Source organism: Girardinichthys multiradiatus, chromosome 4 (genome assembly GCF_021462225.1).
Source record: "Girardinichthys multiradiatus isolate DD_20200921_A chromosome 4, DD_fGirMul_XY1, whole genome shotgun sequence".
NCBI classification, from domain to species: domain Eukaryota; kingdom Metazoa; phylum Chordata; class Actinopteri; order Cyprinodontiformes; family Goodeidae; genus Girardinichthys; species Girardinichthys multiradiatus.
The window spans coordinates 36,573,478-36,596,999 of record NC_061797.1 but is presented as its reverse complement, the minus strand read 5'-3'; the positions used below and the strand labels follow the sequence as shown (position 1 = coordinate 36,596,999).

General features: G+C 38.5%; 3 protein-coding genes across 5 annotated transcripts; 1 reads left to right on the top strand and 2 right to left on the bottom strand.

The window, feature by feature from the left end:
* The first annotated feature begins 15 nt into the window (after positions 1-15).
* On the top strand, positions 16-2,025 carry psmc3 (proteasome 26S subunit, ATPase 3). Its single transcript, XM_047363274.1, has 2 exons — positions 16-960; positions 1,569-2,025. Exons 1-2 carry the CDS (start codon positions 16-18, stop codon positions 1,905-1,907), a joined length of 1,284 nt encoding a protein of 427 aa, XP_047219230.1. The 3' UTR covers positions 1,908-2,025.
* A 3,117-nt stretch (positions 2,026-5,142) lies between these two features.
* On the bottom strand, positions 5,143-8,169 carry psmb1 (proteasome 20S subunit beta 1). The gene is made up of 6 exons (XM_047362803.1): positions 7,975-8,169; positions 7,517-7,624; positions 6,930-7,011; positions 6,484-6,613; positions 5,767-5,873; positions 5,143-5,687 (listed from the first exon to the last, which is right to left on the bottom strand). Exons 1-6 carry the CDS (start codon positions 8,073-8,075, stop codon positions 5,502-5,504), a joined length of 714 nt encoding a protein of 237 aa, XP_047218759.1. The 5' UTR covers positions 8,076-8,169; the 3' UTR covers positions 5,143-5,501.
* Positions 8,170-10,188: 2,019 nt separating this feature from the next.
* phf10 (PHD finger protein 10) lies at positions 10,189-22,617 on the bottom strand. Of its 3 annotated transcripts, none has more exons than XM_047362802.1 (13): positions 22,433-22,551; positions 21,448-21,589; positions 21,237-21,346; positions 20,947-21,077; positions 20,645-20,728; positions 20,408-20,532; positions 20,163-20,312; positions 19,541-19,650; positions 19,231-19,378; positions 18,892-19,035; positions 12,452-12,560; positions 11,920-12,108; positions 10,189-11,191 (listed from the first exon to the last, which is right to left on the bottom strand). In XM_047362802.1, the coding sequence occupies exons 3-13, from the start codon at positions 21,287-21,289 to the stop codon at positions 11,097-11,099; spliced, it is 1,338 nt and encodes a 445-aa protein (XP_047218758.1). In that variant the 5' UTR covers positions 21,290-21,346; positions 21,448-21,589; positions 22,433-22,551; the 3' UTR covers positions 10,189-11,096. The 3 variants fall into 3 exon arrangements, with proteins under 3 accessions (XP_047218758.1, XP_047218757.1, XP_047218756.1); XM_047362801.1 differs by lacking the exon at positions 21,448-21,589 and adding an exon at positions 21,815-21,858 and having other exon boundaries at positions 22,433-22,549; XM_047362800.1 differs by lacking the exon at positions 21,448-21,589 and having other exon boundaries at positions 22,433-22,617.
* Between the last annotated feature and the right edge of the window lie 905 nt (positions 22,618-23,522).

Sequence of the window (23,522 nt, the reverse complement as noted above, 5' to 3'; positions counted from 1 at the left end):
GCAGTCACAGCAAAGATGGCGTCGCTGAGTGACAAATCAGTTTGGGATGAAGTGGAAGATGGTATCGGAGAAGAAGTGTTAAAAATGTCCACAGAGGAGATAGTTCAGCGGACCCGTCTCCTGGACAGCGAGATAAAGATTATGAAGAGTGAAGTGCTGCGGGTGACCCACGAGCTGCAGGCCATGAAGGACAAGATCAAGGAAAACACAGAGAAGATCAAGGTCAACAAGACGCTGCCCTACCTGGTCTCCAACGTGATCGAGTTGCTGGACGTGGATCCCAACGACCAGGAGGAGGACGGCGCCAACGTGGATCTGGATTCCCAGAGAAAGGGAAAATGCGCCGTGATTAAAACGTCTACTCGGCAGACCTACTTCCTGCCAGTGATCGGACTGGTGGATGCCGAGAAGCTGAAGCCCGGAGACCTGGTTGGGGTCAATAAAGACTCCTACCTAATCCTGGAGACCCTGCCTACCGAGTACGACTCCAGAGTAAAGGCCATGGAGGTGGATGAACGTCCCACAGAGCAGTACAGCGACATAGGTGGGCTCGATAAGCAGATCCAAGAACTGGTGGAGGCCATAGTCCTGCCAATGAACCACAAGGAGAAGTTTGAGAACCTGGGGATCCAACCACCTAAAGGGGTTCTGATGTATGGGCCACCGGGCACTGGGAAGACTCTCCTTGCCAGGGCCTGCGCTGCCCAGACCAAGGCCACTTTCCTAAAGCTTGCAGGTCCACAGCTGGTCCAGATGTTCATCGGAGACGGAGCCAAGCTGGTCAGAGACGCCTTTGCCCTGGCCAAGGAGAAAGCCCCATCCATCATCTTCATCGACGAGCTGGACGCCATCGGAACAAAGCGGTTTGACAGCGAGAAGGCTGGAGACAGGGAGGTGCAGAGGACCATGTTGGAGCTGCTCAACCAGCTAGATGGATTCCAGCCCAACATGCAGGTCAAGGTAAACATGCTGCCACGATTTAAACAGGTTCTACATGGTATTAGGAAAACATACGATATGCGATAATATTGGTGAATAACAATTTTGTTTTGACACTTCACGATATGGAAGTTCACCATATCACAAGATATTTTATTCTTTGTCACTACTGAGAATCAATAAGAGCAGGTATATTTAGTTTATTTTTAGTACACAAGTACCTGAAAAGAGTAAAATCACACATAATTAGGTTGATTTTAAAAATCCTGCCATACCAAGTTTTGTCATACCAAAACTTCAATAATGGGTGTTTTTTAAGGGGATGGTGCAGCCAGTAGTCTAAACATCAAGTGAGCAAGAAAATGGTAGCTGCAGACCTACTAATAGTAACATGGCTGACAAGTTTTCCAAAACAATGCCAACATTTCAGAAGGATAAATGGAGCAACTTTGCAGTCTGTAGATGTTTTCCAAATGTAAGACTTAAAAAAAACCACATAAAATCAACTATACTATAACCTAAAAACAGCTATTGCCTTTTAAAAATGTAAAGTAAGAGTAAAGAGTCCACTGTAGTAGAAATTCTTAGATAATGCACCCAGATTTTACCCTTCTGTTTTTTTTTTTTAGGTGATTGCCGCCACCAACAGGGTTGACATCTTGGATCCCGCTCTTCTTCGTTCGGGTCGTCTGGACCGGAAGATTGAGTTCCCGATGCCAAACGAAGAGGCCAGAGCTCGCATTATGCAGATTCACTCCCGCAAGATGAATGTCAGTCCAGATGTCAACTACGAGGAGCTGGCCCGCTGCACCGACGACTTCAACGGAGCCCAGTGCAAAGCCGTGTGCGTGGAGGCCGGCATGATCGCGCTGCGTCGGCAGGCCACGGAGCTCAACCATGAGGATTACATGGAGGGAATCCTGGAAGTGCAAGCCAAGAAGAAGGCCAATCTTCAGTACTATGCCTAAGGACACTAATAGTGTTTGTGTGGGAGAGATCTTTTCATCTTTTGATTGTTAAAATAGTTGTTACTCAGTATTGGTAACAAGTGTTTATCTTGGGTTAATAAAAAGAGGGAAATAATAAGTGGTGTTCTGTTTTCTTCAGCCGGGCACATAAACTGATGTTTCTCTTATTTTGGCTGCAGCAGAATCATCTTCCTTGAAGTTGTGTCATGAATGTACAGGTCCTTCTCAAAATATTAGCATATTGTGATAAAGTTCATTATTTTCCATAATGTCATGATGAAAATTTAACATTCATATATTTTAGATTCATTGCACACTAACTGAAATATTTCAGGTCTTTTATTGTCTTAATACGGATGATTTTGGCATACAGCTCATGAAAACCCAAAATTCCTATCTCACAAAATTAGCATATTTCATCCAACCAATAAAAGAAAAGTGTTTTTAATACACCCTTAATTTCACACAGAACCCATTGAGGTTTGTGGACAAAATGTGAAAAATTAATGAATACCACAGTATACATCAGACCTCTATACAAGAAGCTGAAAATGGCTTCCGAATAGTTATTACTTTAGAAAGTAAAAGAATATTAAGAGGGAGATTTTCTTTTCCACCCGGGTAGATAATTAAAGAGGTTGCCATCTACTTAGATCATGTTTGACAAATTACAACTCCACAGATTTTTTTTGAGTAGAACTATCAAATGTATTACCACAGGCTTTAAAGATCCAAAGTCATTGAACTAATGGCATTGGAAATATTTTTGGTATCCCCTGGAGGGATTTGTTAAGAATTACATTTCAATTTCTGGAGCACCATATACAGGTCCTTCTCAAAATATTAGCATATTGTGATAAAGTTCATTATTTTCCATAATGTCATGATGAAAATTTAACATTCATATATTTTAGATTCATTGCACACTAACTGAAATATTTCAGGTATTTTATTGTCTTAATACGGATGATTTCGGCATACAGCTCATGAAAACCCAAAATTCCTATCTCACAAAATTAGCATATCATTAAAAGGGTCTCTAAACGAGCTATGAACCTAATCATCTGAATCAACGAGTTAACTCTAAACACCTGCAAAAGATTCCTGAGGCCTTTAAAACTCCCAGCCTGGTTCATCACTCAAAACCCCAATCATGGGTAAGACTGCCGACCTGACTGCTGTCCAGAAGGCCACTATTGACACCCTCAAGTAAGAGGGTAAGACACAGAAAGAAATTTATGAACGAATAGGCTGTTCCCAGAGTGCTGTATCAAGGCACCTCAGTGGGAAGTCTGTGGGAAGGAAAAGTGTGGCAGAAAACGCTGCACAACGAGAAGAGGTGACCGGACCCTGAGGAAGATTGTGGAGAAGGGCCGATTCCAGACCTTGGGGGACCTGTGGAAGCAGTGGACTGAGTCTGGAGTAGAAACATCCAGAGCCACCGTGTACAGGCGTGTGCAGGAAATGGGCTACAGGTGCCGCATTCCCCAGGTCAAGCCATTTTTGAACCAGAAACAGCGCAGAAGCGCCTGACCTGGGCTACAGAGAAGCAGCACTGGACTGTTGCTCAGTGGTCCAAAGTACTTTTTTCGGATGAAAGCAAATTCTGCATGTCATTCGGAAATCAAGGTGCCAGAGTCTGGAGGAAGACTGGGGAGAAGGAAATGCCAAAATGCCAGAAGTCCAGTGTCAAGTACCCACAGTCAGTGATGGTCTGGGGTGCCGTGTCAGCTGCTGGTGTTGGTCCACTGTGTTTTATCAAGGGCAGGGTCAATGCAGCTAGCTATCAGAAGATTTTGGAGCACTTCATGCTTCCATCTGCTGAAAAGCTTTATGGAGATGAAGATTTCATTTTTCAGCACGACCTGGCACTTGCTCACAGTGCCAAAACCACTGGTAAATGGTTTACTGACCATGGTGTCACTGTGCTCCATTGGCCTGCCAACTCTCCTGACCTGAACCCCATAGAGAATCTGTGGGATATTGTGAAGAGAACGTTGAGAGACTCAAGACCCAACACTCTGGATGAGCTAAAGGCCGCTATTGAAGCATCCTAGGCCTCCATAAGACCTCAGCAGTGCCACAGGATGATTGCCTCCATGCCACGCCGCATTGAAGCAGTCATTTCTGCCAAAGGATTCCTGACCAAGTATTGAGTGCATAACTGTACATGATTATTTGAAGGTTGACGATTTAATTTCACCCTTTTACTCTGATACCATGGGATAGTAGTTGTCCTGCAATCAGAAATATGTGGCTTCGATTCCAGCTGTCTACTGTACCATTATGTGTCAATGCCTTCTTGGGCAACTCACTTACCAATCTGCGAGTCGAGATTGCGGACGGGTAAATGCAACCAATTTACCTCGAGATGTCACCTCATAAGTACTGGTAATCCTTGCCTGTGTGTGTCTACTTCAATCTCAGTATAAATCCAGCTGTTTTGTGAAGGTCTCAGAGGATAATCAAGACCAAGGACCACAGCAGACAAGTCAGGGATAAAGTTGTGGAGAGGTTTTAGAAGTTCTGACAGGCTTAGCTGAGGCGTAGCTTCACCTTCCAGCTGGACAACAACCCTAAACCTACAGCCAGAGCTACAATTGAATGGTTTAGATCACAGCACGCTCATGTTTTAAAACGACCTAGTCAAAGTCCAGACCTAAATGGCTTTACTCCAACTGGATTCTGTGAAGAAACAAAGCTCATTGTTGTTTCATGGTGGTCTCCACTGTGTGGAGGATGAAGTGCAGTGACCTGGAGTAAACCTTGTCCAACCACATTTTAAGTGGGCATGTCACATCATTTAATGCATAGTGAGGGATATATACATATATTTATTGCAATCTTGACTATATGAAGACATCAAACAGAACAGACCTTAGCTTAATGACCTGACAGGAGAAATCATTCAGTTCACTTTTAGATTGCTTCTAACTCCCAACTGTCCCAACGTGCATCATCATTATAAGGCAGACCTTTATAATAAGTGGAACCAAAGACACAGGCTCACCAGTTGATGGTAATCAGTATCACCTACATAATGCTTAGTCTGGGTTCTGTTAAGCACACATTCTGCATGTTACTTTATTAGTATGGTTTTAAGTTCTCAGTATTTGTTTTCCATTTAATCTGAGTAAAACTTTGAGTCTGTCATGATGCTAAATTCACAAGAAGCACAATAAAACTTATTAAGGAGAAGTGAATCTTGAGAACAAACATAAGAAACAGACAAGGGTAGAGTTCTTGAATTGTTTATATTTATTAAGAATGTAAAAAGAATAGCTGAACACGTCTCCGTCCAAACCATAAGTGAACATCCAGAGGAAGAGTCTAGGCAAGATGAGGAATTAGCTGGTTTCTGAAAATAGGAATGCTGATCCTATAGAAGGCTGACAGACCATATAAGCAGTATATTGTAAGTAGGGGGAATGAAAAACACAAATCCTCCCTCTAGTTTATAGCCAAATAGACATGGGGATTTGGGGATTTTATCAACCTCTGGATCAACAGTGCTATGTTGGGAGACATTTGTAAAGAGGCCAAATAAGCAGAATGTTGAATAGATGAAGAGGAAACCAAATCATTTTGTCCTCCTCAGTCCTTCCTCAGTGGTATTGTCTCCTCTTTGATGCCCTCTTTTGTGATGATGCAGATGCGAAGGGCATCTCCAGTGTAGACGTCTCTCTCTGCAGCCGAGATGAAGACATCTTTGACCAGCTGAACAGCTTTTTCCCGAGTCAGAGGAACATGCTGCACCCCCTCCATGTTTTTGAAACCAATCTGTGAAACATATTGGAAAAAGTCAGGACTGTGTCCACATTGAGGAATAAATAGAAATATATGCCTGAGTGTCATCAACCTGGTTGTCTAGTAATGGTTGCAGCATGGCGCTGGCAGATCCTCCAGCCTTGTAGGTGTCTCTTTGGTAGGAGCCTACGGGGTCAAAGCTGTACACTGCTCCTTTGCCTATATTGCACATAAAAAATAAATAAATATTATAAGAGCATAAGGCAAGCTGTATGCTTTACAACCTAAAGGAAACTAATGATACAGTGAGACATAATGCAAGTAACAACCAAGGTAGTGAATCCCTGGCCTCTGCTGGAGAAAGCACAAGAGACACATCTACCAATTTTGATTTGAGAACAAGGCTGAGTTCTTCTTAGAAGAGTTTAATAAACAATACAAAATAATTACTTTATATAATGATGGTATGTGATATATTCAATCATTTTTAAATGGTCAGTGTGGAATATGTAGTAAACGCTGACCAAATTCCATGACCTATTCTTCCAAATATGAAGGAAAAACTATTAACAGGGTAAAAACAATAGGTCACAGTAGTGTAGTATTCCTATTTTACTGGCCTCATTTTAACGGATTGGTAATATGGCAACAAGCCGTGGAGCTTGACCCATTTCATTTCTAGATATAGAATTCTTGCTCTGAAGTATATAAAACAAGAATAATTACTTTTACATTTTCCTCTGTAAATGAAGACAGTTGTTTATATTGTAATATGTATTTCCGACAGAAAAAGACTTTAAAGCATGTATGCTAGATCATAAGTGCCCACCTTCTTCATCCAGTCCTCCAATGATGTTGTAGACGTAGTATGGGAAGAACCTCCTGCTGTACAAGATGGTGGACAACATGGCTGCGATGGCTCCACTGGTCATAGTTTTGTTGTTTGAGTGTTTGTACATCTGAGAAAAAGTGAAACATTCATTTAAATGGTATTAATAACGAGGAACCTGACAATTTAAGGAAAACAATTAAAACAACAGTAGGATTCGTATTTTACTTTATTGCAATCTCTATTTGCAAACAGTGAAATAAGCAAAGAGCCAACACCGAAATGAAGAATGGATGAGTTACACCAAAAATGTTTTAAATTAGCATTACTAGGCAACATTTTAGGAATTAGGCAAATTCGGCCAACTGCAATGTTGACAAGCCTTGTAGATCAAATTTGATTAAGCAGCATCATTTTAAAGCATAGTGAAACCCAAAACAGCTCACCTTTAGCCTGGCATCAATGATTTTTGTCAGTGTAAGACAGTCACCATGGAAACCACTGCAGCCAATGACAGTTGTGTCTGTCCTGTAAAGATGACAAAACACCAAGACTTGCTTTAGTCTGAGTTACATTATTCATTTCTCTTGTATTAATGTTTTTTTTTATTTTTATGTTTGTATAACTTTTTCTTCTAAATTAAAATGGCTACCTTGCCGAGGGTCACTACTTCCATGACTCAGCAACTGGGATAAATTAAGCGCTTTCCCTATCTCACATTACAGAGGAAGCATTATGTGCTTTATTATGGTGTACAGCCCGAATGATCCAGACTTATTTTTTTCTATATGAGCAGTATTTTTGTTTGTGGGGCTTTGTCTGCAGTGATCACACATTCCCATTTTCAGCATTGGCACGTCCAAAACTGCATTTCATTGGATTTATGTTTAAAAAAAAAATCCTGTTTTGGCAGCTAAAGCTTATTCTTCGAGGGCATAATAAAACTCGGGTTCTAATGGGTCTCAAGACGTGAAGCCTTTTTAGTGGTCAGACTTGCTATCATCCATTATGCCTACAGAGGAATGACGCTTACAGCTTGTAGCATTTGGGGGAGTCACGGCTGTGGATGGAGTAGCCTTCACTAAGCCTGGTGTCAGATGCTACGATGGCAAAATCTTCTCCAGCAACAGCTAGCACAGTTCTGAGAAGGTGAAAAACATCTGGTTAGCTCCATTATCTCATAAAACATTAGCAATGAACACAAACTAGACAAACAAACACTAGCCAAAGGAAGCTAAAAGAACAGATTCGAAACTAAAAGTGTTGCATTAACCCCTCTCATCTATTTTATGATCTAACGACATCAATTAAGCATTAAAATAAATTACTACATCATGTAACATTACAAATGTAAACTTTATGCGAAATGCTTCCAAACGCTTCTGATTTATGAGGTAGAGAACTTTGCAAAAATTAGCCAGCTAGCATAAACAGTATAAGCATTAGCTAGCTTCAAGGCTAATGAGACATTAACAGAAAATTCCCACTGACCCTCCGTTGAAAGCGTAAGGTGAAAATCGGTTTTCTACTGCGCCGGTATAATGATAATCCTTCATCTTCCCAGGACCTCCAAAATTCTGAGCTGAAAGCATCTTAGAAACAAAGAACGGGGAAAGACTACAGCTCTCCTATGCTAAACCCGCTGTATCACTGTAGTATGGCACCCTCTTCCTCTACCCAAACTAACCGCACCTGTGCTGAGGCTCTCTACGGGACAGCGCCCCTACTGGGTAATTGAGGTAGAATGTGAATTACAGCAGTATACTCGATTAAAGTTATTTCGTGGCGGAAGGTTTTGAAACTGACGAATATTTTTTTCACAAACAATACTATATCCGCGTTGTTAAATGTTTTAAGGCACAGAAAAGCACAACCGTTAGGCTTCAAGAACGTTTATTAAGAAATACATAACATTTTCTGGTGGTTCTTGCAAGCCCTTCCACCTACCGCAATTACAAACAACAAAACACACCCCTTGATTTGACATGCAAAAAATAAATAAAGCTGGAGGACGCTGCAACCGATAACTTTTTTTTGGTGCCCCCCAGGTTGCATCACCCTAAGCAGAAATGTCATATAAAAAAATTATAATAATAATTACTGGAACTATCAAGATCTGGGGAGATCTTTCTGTGATGGAGGCTTTTTAATTCTTGAGCTACTTTTATGAATTTTGCCTTGTAACATGGTGCTCCGTTATGGAGAAAACATTGTTCATCATAGTTGCTCCTGCAGGATGTTTTTAGGACACTATTTTAGTTTGTCCTTGATGTTTTTCCTTTGAGTTTGGAACCAGTCTTAAGACCAGCATAACATCCAACAGTTTCCACCTCACCGTCTGCACAGAAGCACTTACATCTGCCTCTTGACATTCTCAAACAAGCTCTGTACTGGTGGCACACAATCCCTTAATTGAATCCTATTTAAAAGATGTTCCCGACACCAATATGATTTCAGTTGAAGCCTTCTCCTTGAAGTTCTAGATGATTTAATAAATAGTTGAACCGAGTGCTGCATTATTAATGCCTGTAAAGCCCCATTGATGCAAAGCATGCTTCCTTGGAAGTAACCACAGTTGAAGAACCCTCTGAAGCAGCATTGTTTTTAAAGCCCATTCTGCTTTTCTTATTCAATCAGAAGAAAAGTGTGACATTAACACTTGATGCAAACGATGATCACAGCTCATTTTGTGACAGAGCTAAAAAGTCTCAGTGATTAAGTTAATTTCAGTAACTTTCATTAATCTAGCAACTACTAAAATTTCAGATGTATTCCAATTTGCCAACATAAAACTCTTGATGTTAGTAAAAAATATATTCCATTTAGTCTCAAAACTGCAGGCCATGACCGTGCAGTAGATAAGAGGTTCCCAAAAACTTTCAGCTTCCAACACGCAAAATAGCGTACTGAGATATTCCATCATTTCTTCAATCAACTTCAATTAAATAAATGTACTGTGGAAAAATAAACCTAATGAACATGCACAACTACCACGTTGTTACTTCATGTGACAACTGGAGAAAAACATGCAATGAACAATAATTGAAAACGTAACTTTTTGGACATCATGTAAAGACATCATGTCTGGTGTTTACAGCAAACAACCAGATCCCAACTCTAGCTTACCTGATGGTCAAACTTAAACACTGCAGATGAGCTCAAACAAACAGTATTAGATAACTGTAATGATCAGATTAGATTTTTTTAAATTTAAAAGTAGAAAAAGAGACATCTAAGGGGAAAATATATAAATTAGAGGTTTAGGGGATTTAAATTCTGCCAAACTGCAAATATTAAAGAGCACAAACTCTCAATGGGTTCGAATTTTTGCAGTTTTTGGCTACTAATTCTTTATTAATCCAGAATCAAGTTTTCTTATTTTACCAAAAATCATTAACACTTAGTAATACAAACTGTTGATTGCTAATTTAGTTGTCATATATTAAAGGTAAGGTGCATTTAAACCAAAAACATTAAGCACAGACACGGTATCAAGGTTACAGACCAAGTAGTGGCAAAAGAACCATGTCATGTCTTATGTTCTATGTCCCAAAAAAGGAAAACAAAGACACAAAAATTAGAAATTATTTGAATAATTTCCAACAACACAAGCAGTAGAGAGATACTGCTGAGTCTGTGACTACAGCAGAATGAACAGTAACAGACAACTAGATCTCCAACATGATACACACGAGAAAGGGACAATTAGCCCTTTAAATTGGCCTTTATTGCAAAAAACAATAAAAAATGTATTCACTATGACATCAGAGGCAACAAATAACTCTTTAACAACCCAATTATAGGACAATAGAATACAAACATAAAATAAAAACGTCAAAATACAAAATTTAGCCTGATTCCAAAATCATCAAGTCAAAATAAATTTTAGTGTAATTACAGTTTCTGCAATTATAAGTGGTTACAATTGTCCCTTACATCTCTGAGAACATTAAATGTTGGAGAAACCTTGTTGAAAAAACCTCAAAACACCAGGAGCAAGTATCCATCACAGGGAAACATGCAGGAAGAAAAGCACCAGTGGTTTAAAAAGGATCAATATGTACCGTTTTCTCAGACAATGCCTCATTAAAAAGTAAATCAGAAGTAACAGTAAGAAATATAAAAAAAAACACTTAATTTTTTAAGCCTGAATGACACCAGTGAGCCCTTTAAAAATCTGAATGTTTCAGTTGCACAGGACCAAAAGCACCATATGTTTACCTGAAAATATTTTTCAGAACACAGTGTATAACAGGAAAAATGTAACGAGAGGAAGAGCACAGTTCAGTGGTTTCCTGAAGCAGTAGAACACCATTTAATCTACCAGTCACAACTATAAATTAAATGATTCGTACAGAAATCAACTGAGTTCCACTGAGACATCAATCGATGACCAACAGCAGAATAGGAGCTCATATTTCAAACGCTGGCGTATGATTGATCGATTTTTTCTTAGCTTCTCTTAATTGAATGCAACATTTTAAAGAATACAAAGCTAAAAAAAAAAGCTCTATTTTAAAAGAAGAGGAAAAAAAACTATTGACATTTCTCAAAACTAATAAAAAATAATAAATGTGCATTTGTGGATAAATTAAACTTAGTTGCTATGTTGGTCATTTCTGAGCAGACTTAGACTTCTTCTGTGCTTTTACTCCTTTCTTTTTGGGTGTTGTGAAGTCTTTGTCACAAACCTCACACACCCAAAGCCCTGGGAAGACAGGATAAATAATTGAGAATGAATAAAGATAAAAAAAACACACATAAAATGGTTAAAATTTAGATAGATAACATTAAATGGTGGTTTACAGTCACAAAGTTTTTAATGTGCAATCCCTGCGAGACAGGCAGGGATTCATCAGACTTAGAGGACAGTCACTGGGATTAAATTTGAAAAACACAAATACAACATAAAACCTCATTGTCTAAATTTTGCATCGGACCTGCTTTTCTTCAGCTGGAAATGAGGCCCTAGTGAAGGTGGAGGAATTATAAATTGTTGCAAATCCAGGTCAATGTTGAAACCAGATCCATATTTATAACCATGCATCCAAATCTACAAAATAATGGCTTTGTCAGAAAAAGATGAATGTTTTGAACTGGACCAGGCAAGCCCAGACCTGGATTGATGAAAAATCTGAGGGGTCATTTGATTTTGATGTTTTGACAGATTTTTTTTGTCTATCCTTTTGAAAATTTTCAAATTTCTAAACCGACTTAAATAATCAACCACTTCCAGTCGGAGTTAAATCATTTTTTTAAGAACGACAGCCATGTTGCCTTCATATCAGTCCGGAGACACAACTCTCTCAAGGCCAGCAGGCTTTTTTACCCCAGACTCATTCACATTTTTAGGCTACAGCAGCCATTTCATTTTACGAAGTGAGTAAAAATGTGACTGAAGCCACCAGACACTGTATGCATGGCTTTCCCCCTCACCTGTAGGTATTTGGTCCATGCCTACACAGAACGTGTGGAAACCCCGGTCACACTTGTCACAGAACATCATCTCATCCTCATGATGGGGCTGACGGCACACGGTGCAGGTCTTGCACTCCATGCACTGCCAGCGGTACGTCTGGATCACACACACCAGCTCTGCGCTCATGTCCAAGCATGACGGATGGCCTGAGGTTTATAGACACACAAGTGTGTATGCAAGAGCAAAAGAGTCGGGGACAAAGACAGACAAACAGACAGGACACAGACATTATACGTTTCATTACATCTGCTGTTCTGTTGTTTAAATTCAAATGTCCAAAAACAGCCTCATATATTGCAAGATTTACTGCAAAAAATGAAAATAGTATGAAACTAATTAATTTTTTTTTATTTTTTTTTTTTACAGAAAAATTTTGAACATTAAAAAGATGAAAAAATTAACAACTTCCCAGCAATCCAAAAAAAAAAAAAAAAAATCATAACACCAAAAGCAGGAAATGTTCCTTTAGAAAGTAGCTTGCAGACTTACCGCTGTTATCACACTGGGAGCAGTGAATGAGAGCCTCTGGCCTGCCTCTCTTGTTGGCCTCTTTACCCTTCTGGCAAATGCCACACATTGCATTTGGAATGACCTTAGGCTGCAAGGGCAGAATAATGCTATAAAAACCAATCAAACACTTCAATCTTGTAGTCATGGATAAAAAGCAGAAGAGAGAAAATAAATTTAATCACCTGCTCTCAAATCTGCACTAACACTGTTTGTCAGTTTAAGGTTTTATCGAACACACGATTTTATGGAAAGCTGATCAGGGTCAGAGGGTTCAACTCTAGTCATTTATTAAAATATATATTTCAGGGTAAATAATAGAAGTAAAGCTCACCTATGCTAGACAAAAACATCAGCATCTATATATTCACACAAAATAAGTACCTTAACTAAAAAGTACAGCAAGGACCCTGAAGTTTCTATCTAATATCACAAATAGGAGAAATGAGATTTGTCCTTGAAATTTGCTGAGGTCTGTCATAAATGCTAAACAAAATTTCTAATAAAACATGCTGCCTAATTTTTTAAAGAGAACAGAAAAACCAGGAGGCCCAAGGACATATTAATTAGAAGCATTCACCATTTCCCAGCGTTCAAATCAATATAATCTACTGAAATCATTAACTGATGATAAAGACAGAATATTCATATGGATACAAAATCCAAAGCAATAGTCTCGCTCCGCTGAAAACAGCAATGTACCTTCCTGGGCGTGAATAAGAAATAAAGTGCACTTTTTCTTTACATTTTAAATAAATAAAAAACAAGAAATTCATTATTCTAGCAAAAACAATTGATCCTATCTCCATGGGATGAATGACAGAAAAGACAAATCAGAAAGTTATCTACATTGAATTGATTTCCTGTGCAGTTTGCTTAAAGCAAAGCATTCCTCGTGTGAAATATCCTTGAAATTCAGAAAACACTCAACTAAACAGTGGAACTAAGAAACTAACAAAGACTTGAAACAGGTTGTTCTTCAGCTCAGAAATCTACTGTATGCCAAGTTTCCAGCCAACAGCTATTTTCAAATCACCTTGTGGTGTTAAAATACAATTAAAAGTCTTAAAAAGATTATTACCTTGGTCTTTTCTCGTAATTTTAGCCACAAACAAAAATATGGAGGTTCTTGTAACAACTCCTGCATTAATTAGATGTGTTTTTTTTAAGTTTAGTTTATACTATGTAGAGCTACCTAAACCAACAGAAGTCATGCCCTTTTAACCTTTCCACATTTTGCCACCACAAACCTTAAAGCACTTTGTTAGAAATTATATTATAGACACAAAGTAATGCATAACTTAAGCAGTTCAGGGAAAGAAATTGGTGTGTGATTTTTACAAATGTCACAATTATGCATTCATTTGTGTTGGTCTAACACATAAAATCTGTATAAAATATTTTTGTTGTTGTTGTAATGTAATAAAATGTGGAAAGGTTCAAGGTTTGAAAAACATTTGCGAGGCATTGTACCAAGATGTAATGTGGCCCCAAGTGTAAGGTTTAGTAAAGATAAAATTCAAAAACTAGAGAACAAAATTTCAATAAACATTTCTCTACCTATTCTCAGCTCAAATGCTGGTGTTCATTAAGTTAATTAGTCAATCTGGTTTAGTTTAGTGATAAACAACCTTTTTTGAAGTTCAGACAGTAATTATAACCCCATTCTTCATGAACATAAAAATAAATCACAAGCAGTTTGACCCAAACTGTCTGGGTAACACCTGGACAATGAAAACATGTACATCTCAGCAGTAAAACTGGAAAAGGAGCCATTCATGAAACAGCATCCAGCTCATGTAAACATTGTTTATTCTAATTTCACTGGATTTGAACAGGAAATATTGCATATCATGCACATGTAAGAAATCAAACCGACTTTCTCAAAACACTATATGCTTTTATAAAAACTGTCAGTTTTTAGGTAGAATGATGTTGCTCTAACATGCAGCTGCAGAGGCAAACAAACCGAGGGAGTACAGTGTGAACATTGATACTCTTACACTTATATACTGCTGGTGTCACAGCTGCAGGAAATATCAAGGTGTAATTTAGATACATTTAACTTCACATCTGCACAAGAAAGCTATAGTTATTTAACCATCAGTCCAACCAGTTCCTCTCATTAGCAGGGACAGGCCAGTAACCAGTATCAAGGTATACCAAGATTTTACTAGGTTCACTTTTTAAAACCAACAGTTTTCTCTGGCTGTATGCTGCATACAGCAAGTATGGCCCCTCCCCCACATGTTGCTGCACACTGCTAGTCAACTAGCAGAAAAAAGGTTACTCGTTTTGCTGACACATTTTGAATAGTTTGAGGAAGCAACAAAACTCTAAATGTTATTTAAATCTACTTTAAACTCTCCAACATGAACATGTTTCTGGTACGCCACAACTCCATCTGTGCTTTACTTTGTCAAAGCTACAAGTTTTACAAATATATTTACGTATTAAACACTATATATTTTCAAATATAATACTACTATTACAACTACCTCCCTTAGAAACAGACAGTTATCCCTTCAAGAGGACATGGATCGTATTGTAGTGACTTGCATTTGAGGACAAGCATAATTTTCAGGCTGTAACAAATACCCATAAAAAGGACCATCCCCACACTACAAAGCTGAGCTTAAGTCAAATAGACACATTTGGGTACATTATACTCACCTAAGTGCTGATTTATCAGCAGATTTTGTGTGTTCTTTTTCTTTGTTTTCTGTAGTGTAAAAGAATAAAAAATGACCTGCAGGGAAAGAGTTACCTAAAGTGTTTCAGGTACTGAAGATCTTGTATTTATGGGTGTTAGAGAAAGTTAAGCATATTTTTTGGCTCAATCAGTCAGCAACTGCAGCTCAGCTCAGCGACAGTGTGAAAAAGGTCCCCAAACACTTAAAGAGGACATGCGGGGACAGGTAATGTCCAATCCAAACAGCTGTGTGACAGTTAACATATTAACAGGCTATAAACAAAGTATGCTACGTTGCTAAAACACATTTAAATGAACTCCGACTAGTATGACTTTTATGGCTTATTAGATCAACATTGGGAATAGATGGAAATATGTGATAATTAAAAGACTTAAAATAGCCTTCTAAAAAAACATCCTTACTCCCTGTTGCTGGTTTTTGTAATGCGTAATGGGTGGTCCGGACATAAAATGACAACCTCAGTTACTGGGCCCTATGGGGAAACATAACTTAATAATGAAGGCAGCATTGCAGCAGAAACAAAGGTGGAGCTTTAGGGTGTATTCACAGCAGGAAAGTCCTTAGGGTCTGCATGTTTGGTCCGGACCAACGGGGGAAACAAACTGGTCCGTTTGAAGCAGACCAAAAGTGGCAGGTGTGAATACACCTTTAGTGTGTGCCGTCTGTGCAACAGCAGCCTTTCAACATGAGATGAGCTCCTCTTTCTGTCATCTGCTTTGCAAGGTAAATATTTAGGAGTGGGACACTGGAGTTTTGAGGAAACATTTATGGACCTGTTCAATTCTAGTCAAAACGGTTCAACTGTGTCGATTTCAACCTTTTTGGGTTGTTAAGGTTAAAATGTTGTCCAATGCTAAACAAGGACTAGTGTTAGAACCAGTTCTAAACTGGGTCCAATGAGGGGAAAAAAAAGATTTGAAACTGGTCTTCAGTCATTACATCAATTAGTTTTCCTTCAAGTAAAAGCCTGATCTTTCCTCTGTTGTATTCCACATTTGTGTAGAAGATCATAGCGCAGGGAGACAGATATCTATCCCAAGATTATGAAGTTTGACTTGTTTTCCTACAAACACACGTCATTGGGGCAATAATTTAATTTAGAAACGGTTGGTATTTGGGTACACTCTTTCAATAATGACCAGCATTTACAAAACACTCTGTAAATAGAATCTAAACATGCAACCAGTATTTAGTTACACTGTCTGAAAACACTGATTGTTCTATGTGGGCAATGACCAGCACTGGCTAAGCAACTTGGGACAATAAAACAAAAAGTAGGAAGATCTGAGACAATAAGCAACTTAAGGTTTTAAAAATCAGTGTTTCTTATGCTTTGTCTTGAATCTAAGCTTCCTAAATGCTAAACCAATACGAAGATTTTCACATGGCTCTCACAACATGTCGGTTAGTTGTTGGTGTCAACAAAATGGCCTTCAGCCTCTGAGCATGGCTGTCCTTTTTGTGTTTTATCTGTAAAATGAGCTCAGTGTATTCTAGTTGCAAACAGGAAAACCAGGAGGATTTGCTAATCGTGGTTAATAACCAGCTATGAACAGCAAAACAAGGCAATAGCTATGTATTCATATTCATTCTATGCATTCAAACACTAAACGATATGCTACAGAGGCTGACTGAGACTGTGTGCCACTGGTTAGAGGAGACTAAAACTGGCAAAAGAGTAAATATGTGGCAGTCATATTGGATTGGTTGAACGTGGGGCAACTGCGGGATTGTCAGTCAGTCAGAATTACGATTTCCGAGGGAGTTGTTTTTTATTTTTTCGACATGGAAGTCAAACATTTCCCATCCAAAAATGCAAGAAGAACACCCATCAAAGTTGATTTTCCAGTTCTGAGATATGTATGTATATGTATATATATGTGGCGTACGTATAAAACGTTGATAGGTGCGGGAATAAACTATTTATATGAACTTCTGACCTTTGGCATCTGGTAAACTCAATGGCTCATTTCGTGATGTACAGTGGGGAGAACAAGTATTTGACACGCTGCCGATTTTGCAGGTTTTCCCACTTCCAACGCATGTAGAAATCATTTGATACATCAGAAAAACAAAACTTAATAACCTTTGTTTGCAAACAAAGATATCAGATGTTTCCTGTGGTTCTTGATGAGGTTTGCACACACTGCAGCAGATTTTAGTCCACTCCTGCATACAGATCTTTTCCAGATCCTTCAGGTTAAATACTTGTCCTCCCTACTGTATAACCTCTATTAATTTCCTTTGGTATTTGAGAACATAAAATAGATTAAATAGATTGTTACTGTATAGCTACCAACAACTAGGACCACAGCAATAAGGAAATCCCTATGATTTTCTGACTTGCAATGACAATCCACTCAACTCGGGTGCGACTTCATTCCCAGATCTGAACTCAAATCAAACGCAATTTTTACTCTTGTCAAGCAAAGAGTCAGTGCAAATGTAGACGAGCCGTTTTTTATGTTACAGCCAGCATTTTTTTGTGGCTGAAACAGAAGGAACAAGCGCTAAGCAAACGAGGGCGCGGTTTAGTACTGGAAATGGTTTATCATCATTACTCAGAGTTTGACCTTGTCCAATCTCCTGTGTTTCCTGTAAATTTAAAGAAACAGCATCAGAGCCACAGTAATATTGTTAAAATCCCATAAGACAAAATGGGAAACAAAGGTTAAAACAAATCATTGGTAAATTATACTTAAAACAGTGGGGCATGGTAAAAAACACAAGAATCTGTTTTAGGGCCCTTTAATGACCCAAAAACAGTGAGCTCATGTTTGCTCTGCTTGATAAACTTTTACAGACCAGGAATAATATGGCGAACAGCCGGATTTGTGCTACCTAGCTTTTACCGGTTGGTAAAAGCTTAAACAACTCTGAATCGGTAACTGTCGAATGGACATTCTATGTCATCATCAACCCAGAAGGCATTGCATGAGTAAAGTATTCCTAAAACTGTGATTTGGAATAACTTATTGCTCATTAAAGATACAAAAAGGATTTGTTAAATGTGATTTCGCCAAATAAAGAAAGAAAACAATACTAAGCCTGAAGGTCGTAATAGTCGGGGTCTCATTTAATCGTTTTGGATTAATGTGCATGGCCCACTTCAGAGACAAATGGTAAAATTATCTACAGTGAACTGCTTTTTAATACGACCACAAACTGTATGCAGCTTGTTTTTCTTAAATATTTAACAAAACAAAGATTCTTTTCCAAGAAGAAAAAATAAGCAGCTAAAGAATCCACATACTTGTCTTAGAAATATTTTTTGACAAGTGAGGACAGATAAGAGGTATATTAAGGGCAATCAGAAGGTAAAAAATCTGAAAAGTTCAATTTGTCTTCACTGAAGAAAAATGTGAAAGTGCAGTGAAAAAGAAACGTGAACTGTTCCTTTAAAATGTTCTTATTGCTCAGTTTGGTAGAAAAAATTGGGATGGGGAGGGGGGGGTTCCATTAAACCAAAACGTGAGGACGGGACCTCCTTGGGGTGTGTCTGTGTGTGCGAGTCAGTGTGGACCGGGATATTCCAGCTGTGAAAAAGGCTGACCAACTGTAGACGCTGGAGCACAACATGAAGAGAGCTAGGTAGGGGTGTCAGTAATGGATGGAGTAAGGAGGTGGTAACAGTAGAAAGAGGAGGAGGGGCAGAAAAGTGCTGCTGCTGTTGTTGGAGAAGAGTTTTCAGGTGGATTTGTCCTCTACCTTGTACCCTGGAGCGGCTTTGTGGGAGTGGCGCTGGTCTTTGCCCGGTGTTGATGTCCTGTCTTTGGGTTTGGTATTATGGCGATGTCCTCCTCCTCCACCCTCCTGGGTCTCCACATCTGATGCATTCCCTGAGGAGCTGTCCTAGGAATTAACAGAGGTATTACCAAATTAAGGAGACCGGGCCAGAAAGGAGTCCTTTCTGAAATTAAACTTTTGACCTGGCATACAGCCCGTACTGGGCTCCTGCTGAGCCAGTGTGCTGCTTTTCCATGATGTGCACCATATCAGACAGAGATCATACATTTCGATGTTCCTATCCACAAATTACTGTCTTACTGATGAGTTCTTGTTCTTCTTGTGATCCTTGCCATCATCTGCATCATCTGAGTCAGGCTCTGAATCCAGAGCAGGGAGCTCTGGATCCAATGGAGGCTCATACAGAGCAGTGTTCATTGGCAAATAGCGCAACTCATTGGGCGAGTACCTGACATGAACAAAACAATTATACATCAGGGGAAATAAAGGGTACAAGAAAAGGTGAAGATAGTTAGAGTGTTGTTTTCACATTGTGAAAGTTAAGCAATGTGTTTGATTACTCTATAAACAAAAAAATTACAGGCAGAGTGTTCTTTAATGTTAAATGTACCTTTTATAGTAATCTTGGAACTGTCCTGGTATGAGAGCTACAGGGTAAGGCCCGGATTTGGTTGTTTCTGGAGCCAGCACCTTGAATCTGCCCTGTGGTACCTGGATAACCTGGGAAAATAAAGATGCACATTCAGAAACTGATCTTAAAACAAAGCTATGAGTATATCAGCTGTTTCACCACTGAGAATGGCTTCAGTCTCAAATTTCTTGATCTCTCTGTCAATTTGTCACCAGCTTTTATACATATTTACAATTAATTTTAAATATTTCAGCAGTTTTAAGGATATAAATATCGACCTGGACAAAAACACAAAATGTAGAGGAGAATGGACAGAGAGATGGATGAATGACGAACGGATGGATGGACAGATGTCAAATTTAAATGTGCATCTTTATCTAATAAACAGCATTAAAAACATACTGGCTATAGCAAACGGTTTCTTTTATTTGATCATTTATCACATTAACAAGGGGAAAGGGAATAAAGTCTGGAAACACAAACTCTCTTCCATATTCCATTTCCCTTTTCCATGCTCATCCAGAACTGAAAAACTATATATGGAACTCCATACTTTTCCAGACAGTGCAGAGAACATTTAGAAATTTAAGGCTGGACTCACGTGCGTCTGAAGGTCAAAGTAAGCTCTCCTCTCCTCCATCCGCTCCCTGTTGAAGTTACTGTTGAACTCGGCAGCTTTCTTTGCAGCCTCCTTTATGTATTCGGGAACCTTGCTGGCCTCTACCTTCTGAGGATTTTGCTGCTGCATTTGCTACAGTAAAATAAATCATATAGAGATAGGATCAAGCATGACGAAGCATTTTATCAAAGAACTCCTGGAAGGATGTTTCTGCTGTTTCTACTCACAGAGTACTCTTTTGCTATTCTCTGTCGCTCCCTTTCCTGCAGTATGACAGAATACTCAGCATGTTTGGTAGGATACTCCTTGATCATCAGATCTATTACTTCATCGCTTCGCAGAGCTGTGAGACCTGAAGTCATCACAAACACCTGTTTTAGGAAACGCTACAACTGTTTTGTAAATGATGGAGACAATAATGTCTGCAGCTTTACTTAGTATTAGTTCAGGGTTATAGTTTGTACCCAGAGTGCATTGTGTCTCCGTGATGACATTTTGTTCACGGAGATAGAGCTTCTCTTTGTGGGACAGGTCACGCCTCTCCATATCTACACATGAATAAAAGAGAAAAAGAAAACTAACCCTGATCAACAACTTGCAATAATTCTTCACAGCATGACATAAGTTTCATTTAACACCATTTATAGTAATCATTTTAGCATGTTACTCCTGTTCACATATTTAGTAAGTCTTTAAAGTACAAGACCACACAGTTACCTTGCAAGTGACAAACAAGATTCACACTTCATGATTATTTAATTCTTACCGGGATACTTCCTCTTGAATGATGTAACTCCCAGATACTCGCTGACCTGCTCCTGAAGCATATAATACTCTCCTGTGTCATCAGGTGGCCACTTGTACTCTGTCAGGTTTTCTGCTGGAAAATATGTAGCTCTGGACAGGGATGAGTTGGGGGTTAGAACATTCAGGGAGCAAAAAACAAGAGGAAAACAGATGATAACAACATTAAATCAGGCCTAAATTTAATAAACTGCCAGGAAGATGAAGGCAATGGCTATTTATTGCTTCTTTTTTAGTATCTGGGCAGTTTACCCTAGCTCTTGACTGAACGTGTCACAGCTTCGGGAGCTGTCTCCTGAACCCATTCTCCTTCTTTTGGGAGGCTGGCTGCCGTCATTGGAAACCTCATCTATTGCATCTTCCTGCAGACAAAAAAAAATATTCTAATTATTAATTAAACAAATAATTCATATATTGTTTACAATGTTTAAAAAGCATAGTCAAATATGCTGGTAAAACTGACTTGAATAAACTCGCTTCTTGAAATGCTTTCTATGAGACAGCTATTCAGTTTGCAGGCACATTACAATCCCATGGCATCACAATCATGTTGTCGTTCCAGTTCATATGTATAGCTCACAGATGAGAGTATGTTTCCTTTATGTCTGTATGCTCAATGGCAGAAAGTAAAGTAAAGAGAAGGAGAAACTTAACATCATCAGTTCATGTGTAAGAATCTGTCAAACACTGCCTCAACAATAAAAGTATTTCATGACTGGGTATCCTTGATATCAGCATGATTTATCAGGCACAAAATGTGTCACCCATAGAGAATATCAAACTACCAATTTCTTCAAATTGTTGAGGTATACATATATATATATACATACCAATTTATTCAGTAAATTACAATATGCGTTCCGATGAGGCTCCCCTGTCAGATTACAAATGCATTTTCAGAATTTTTTGAAAACCTTAAGCAGATATTGAACATACCTTTCATTAATCCCACATTTCTGTACTAAAACGTGTTTTTTAATTGGTCTGGTGTAATATTCTAATCTTAAATGTTGCGTTTTAATTGACTGTAAACAGAAAGCATCTAAATTAACAGAAATAAATGATTGAAAACATTAGCATGTGTGTAATTAATCTATATAATGTATTTCACTTGGTGAATTGAGTTACTGAAGTAGATAAACTTCAGTTCAGAAACGCATACATCACAACCCGCAAATGTTCAATCAGTTTGTGTTATACAAAAAAATTCATTACTTTTAAATAAATGAAAATAACTAAAGGAAATATCGGGTTAAAAAATGTTCAAACATGTGACTGTCTATAAACAGGGCCTGTGAAACTAACATTTGAAAACAAAGGAGGTATGCTAATGTGGCTAATATTACCATTCATGGGGATAGGATGAGCCAGCCGTTAGCTGAGCCCGCAGGCAAGCAGAATTTAGAGAATACGCTTGCTACTGAAATTAAAGACAGCAGATATATCACCTTTATAGATTGTGCTCCTGGAGTGGCAGGGTTGCTATCACAGGGCGGTCTGATGGGGAGTACAGCTGCCATATTTCAAAAAAATTATTAAAGTAGCTAAGCTAGCTCAGTAGCTGAGTCTGGGTTTCTTCTTCTTGAATAGAGCTTTGCAACAACTGTCAAAGTTACACCAGTGACCCCTGGTGGCCCGGCGGTTTCGTCAGCTTCTTCTTCTTCTTCTTCTTCTTCTTCTTCTTCTTCTGGTGTTTAATGGCGGTTGGCATGAATCTGTAGGTGTGCATTACCGCCACCACTGGTATGGAGTGTGGTTCAACACGGATTAATATCTTATATACTCAAATTCTATTAAACAATTTTGTTCTTTTTAGGAATCTTAAATTAATTTGTATATGTTTGCTCCCTATTGTCTTTTGTAATGAATCTATTATGCTAAACTTTTCTTTAATCCTTTCAAATTCTCTCTTCATGCTTCTTCTTTCCAGCTCATATTTCTGACACTCTGTAGAAATATGTTCAATTGTTTCATCCTTCCCACAGTGGTCACATTGTCCTGTATTATGTTTATGTATTTTAAAAAGTGTATAATTAAGTCCTGTATGTCCTAATCTTAGTCTTGTTATTATCCTTTCCTCCTTTCTATTCCTTCTTCCAGTTCTTTTTTCACCGACTGCCTTTTTGATCCTATAAAACCATCTTCCTTTTCTTTCTCCATCCCACCTTTTCTGCCATTCTTCCTTCAATTTTTGTTTGATGATGCTTTTTGCTTCTGATTTACTTAAATATACTGTAAAATTAATATGATTTTGCATTGCCTTCTTAGCCATCTTATCTGCCATCTCATTTCCTTTAACCCCAATATGTGCTGGAACCCATAAAAATACTATTGATAAACCCATCATTTGTAGTCTGAATAAAGTATGCTGTATTTCTAGTAGAATGTCTGGCCTGCTGTCTGAATGGTTACATTTTAAACTCAATAATACTGAACTTGAATCTGAACAAATTATTGTTTTTAAAGGCTTTATGTCTTCCACCCACTGTACTGCTAAAAGCATTGCTAATATTTCTCCTGTGTATACTGATACACCAT

What these genes read in the sequence shown, in the direction of transcription:
- psmc3 (XM_047363274.1), top strand. Translation starts at nt 16, where the DNA reads ATGGCGTCGCTGAGTGACAAATCAGTTTGGGATGAAGTGGAAGATGGT. An exon ending in AGCCCAACATGCAGGTCAAG is followed by an intron (nt 961 to 1,568) that starts GTAAACATGCTG and finishes TTTTTTTTTTAG; the next exon opens with GTGATTGCCGCCACCAACAG.
- psmb1 (XM_047362803.1), bottom strand. Translation starts at nt 8,075, where the DNA reads ATGCTTTCAGCTCAGAATTTTGGAGGTCCTGGGAAGATGAAGGATTAT. An exon ending in TCCCCCAAATGCTACAAGCT is followed by an intron (nt 7,012 to 7,516) that starts GTAAGCGTCATT and finishes TCATCTTTACAG; the next exon opens with GACAGACACAACTGTCATTG. An exon ending in TCATTGATGCCAGGCTAAAG is followed by an intron (nt 6,614 to 6,929) that starts GTGAGCTGTTTT and finishes ACTTTTTCTCAG; the next exon opens with ATGTACAAACACTCAAACAA.
- phf10 (XM_047362800.1), bottom strand. Translation starts at nt 22,504, where the DNA reads ATGGCAGCTGTACTCCCCATCAGACCGCCCTGTGATAGCAACCCTGCC. An exon ending in AGAAGAACAAGAACTCATCA is followed by an intron (nt 19,036 to 19,230) that starts GTAAGACAGTAA and finishes GTTAATTCCTAG; the next exon opens with GACAGCTCCTCAGGGAATGC. An exon ending in CTCCCAGTGTGATAACAGCG is followed by an intron (nt 12,109 to 12,451) that starts GTAAGTCTGCAA and finishes TATAAACCTCAG; the next exon opens with GCCATCCGTCATGCTTGGAC.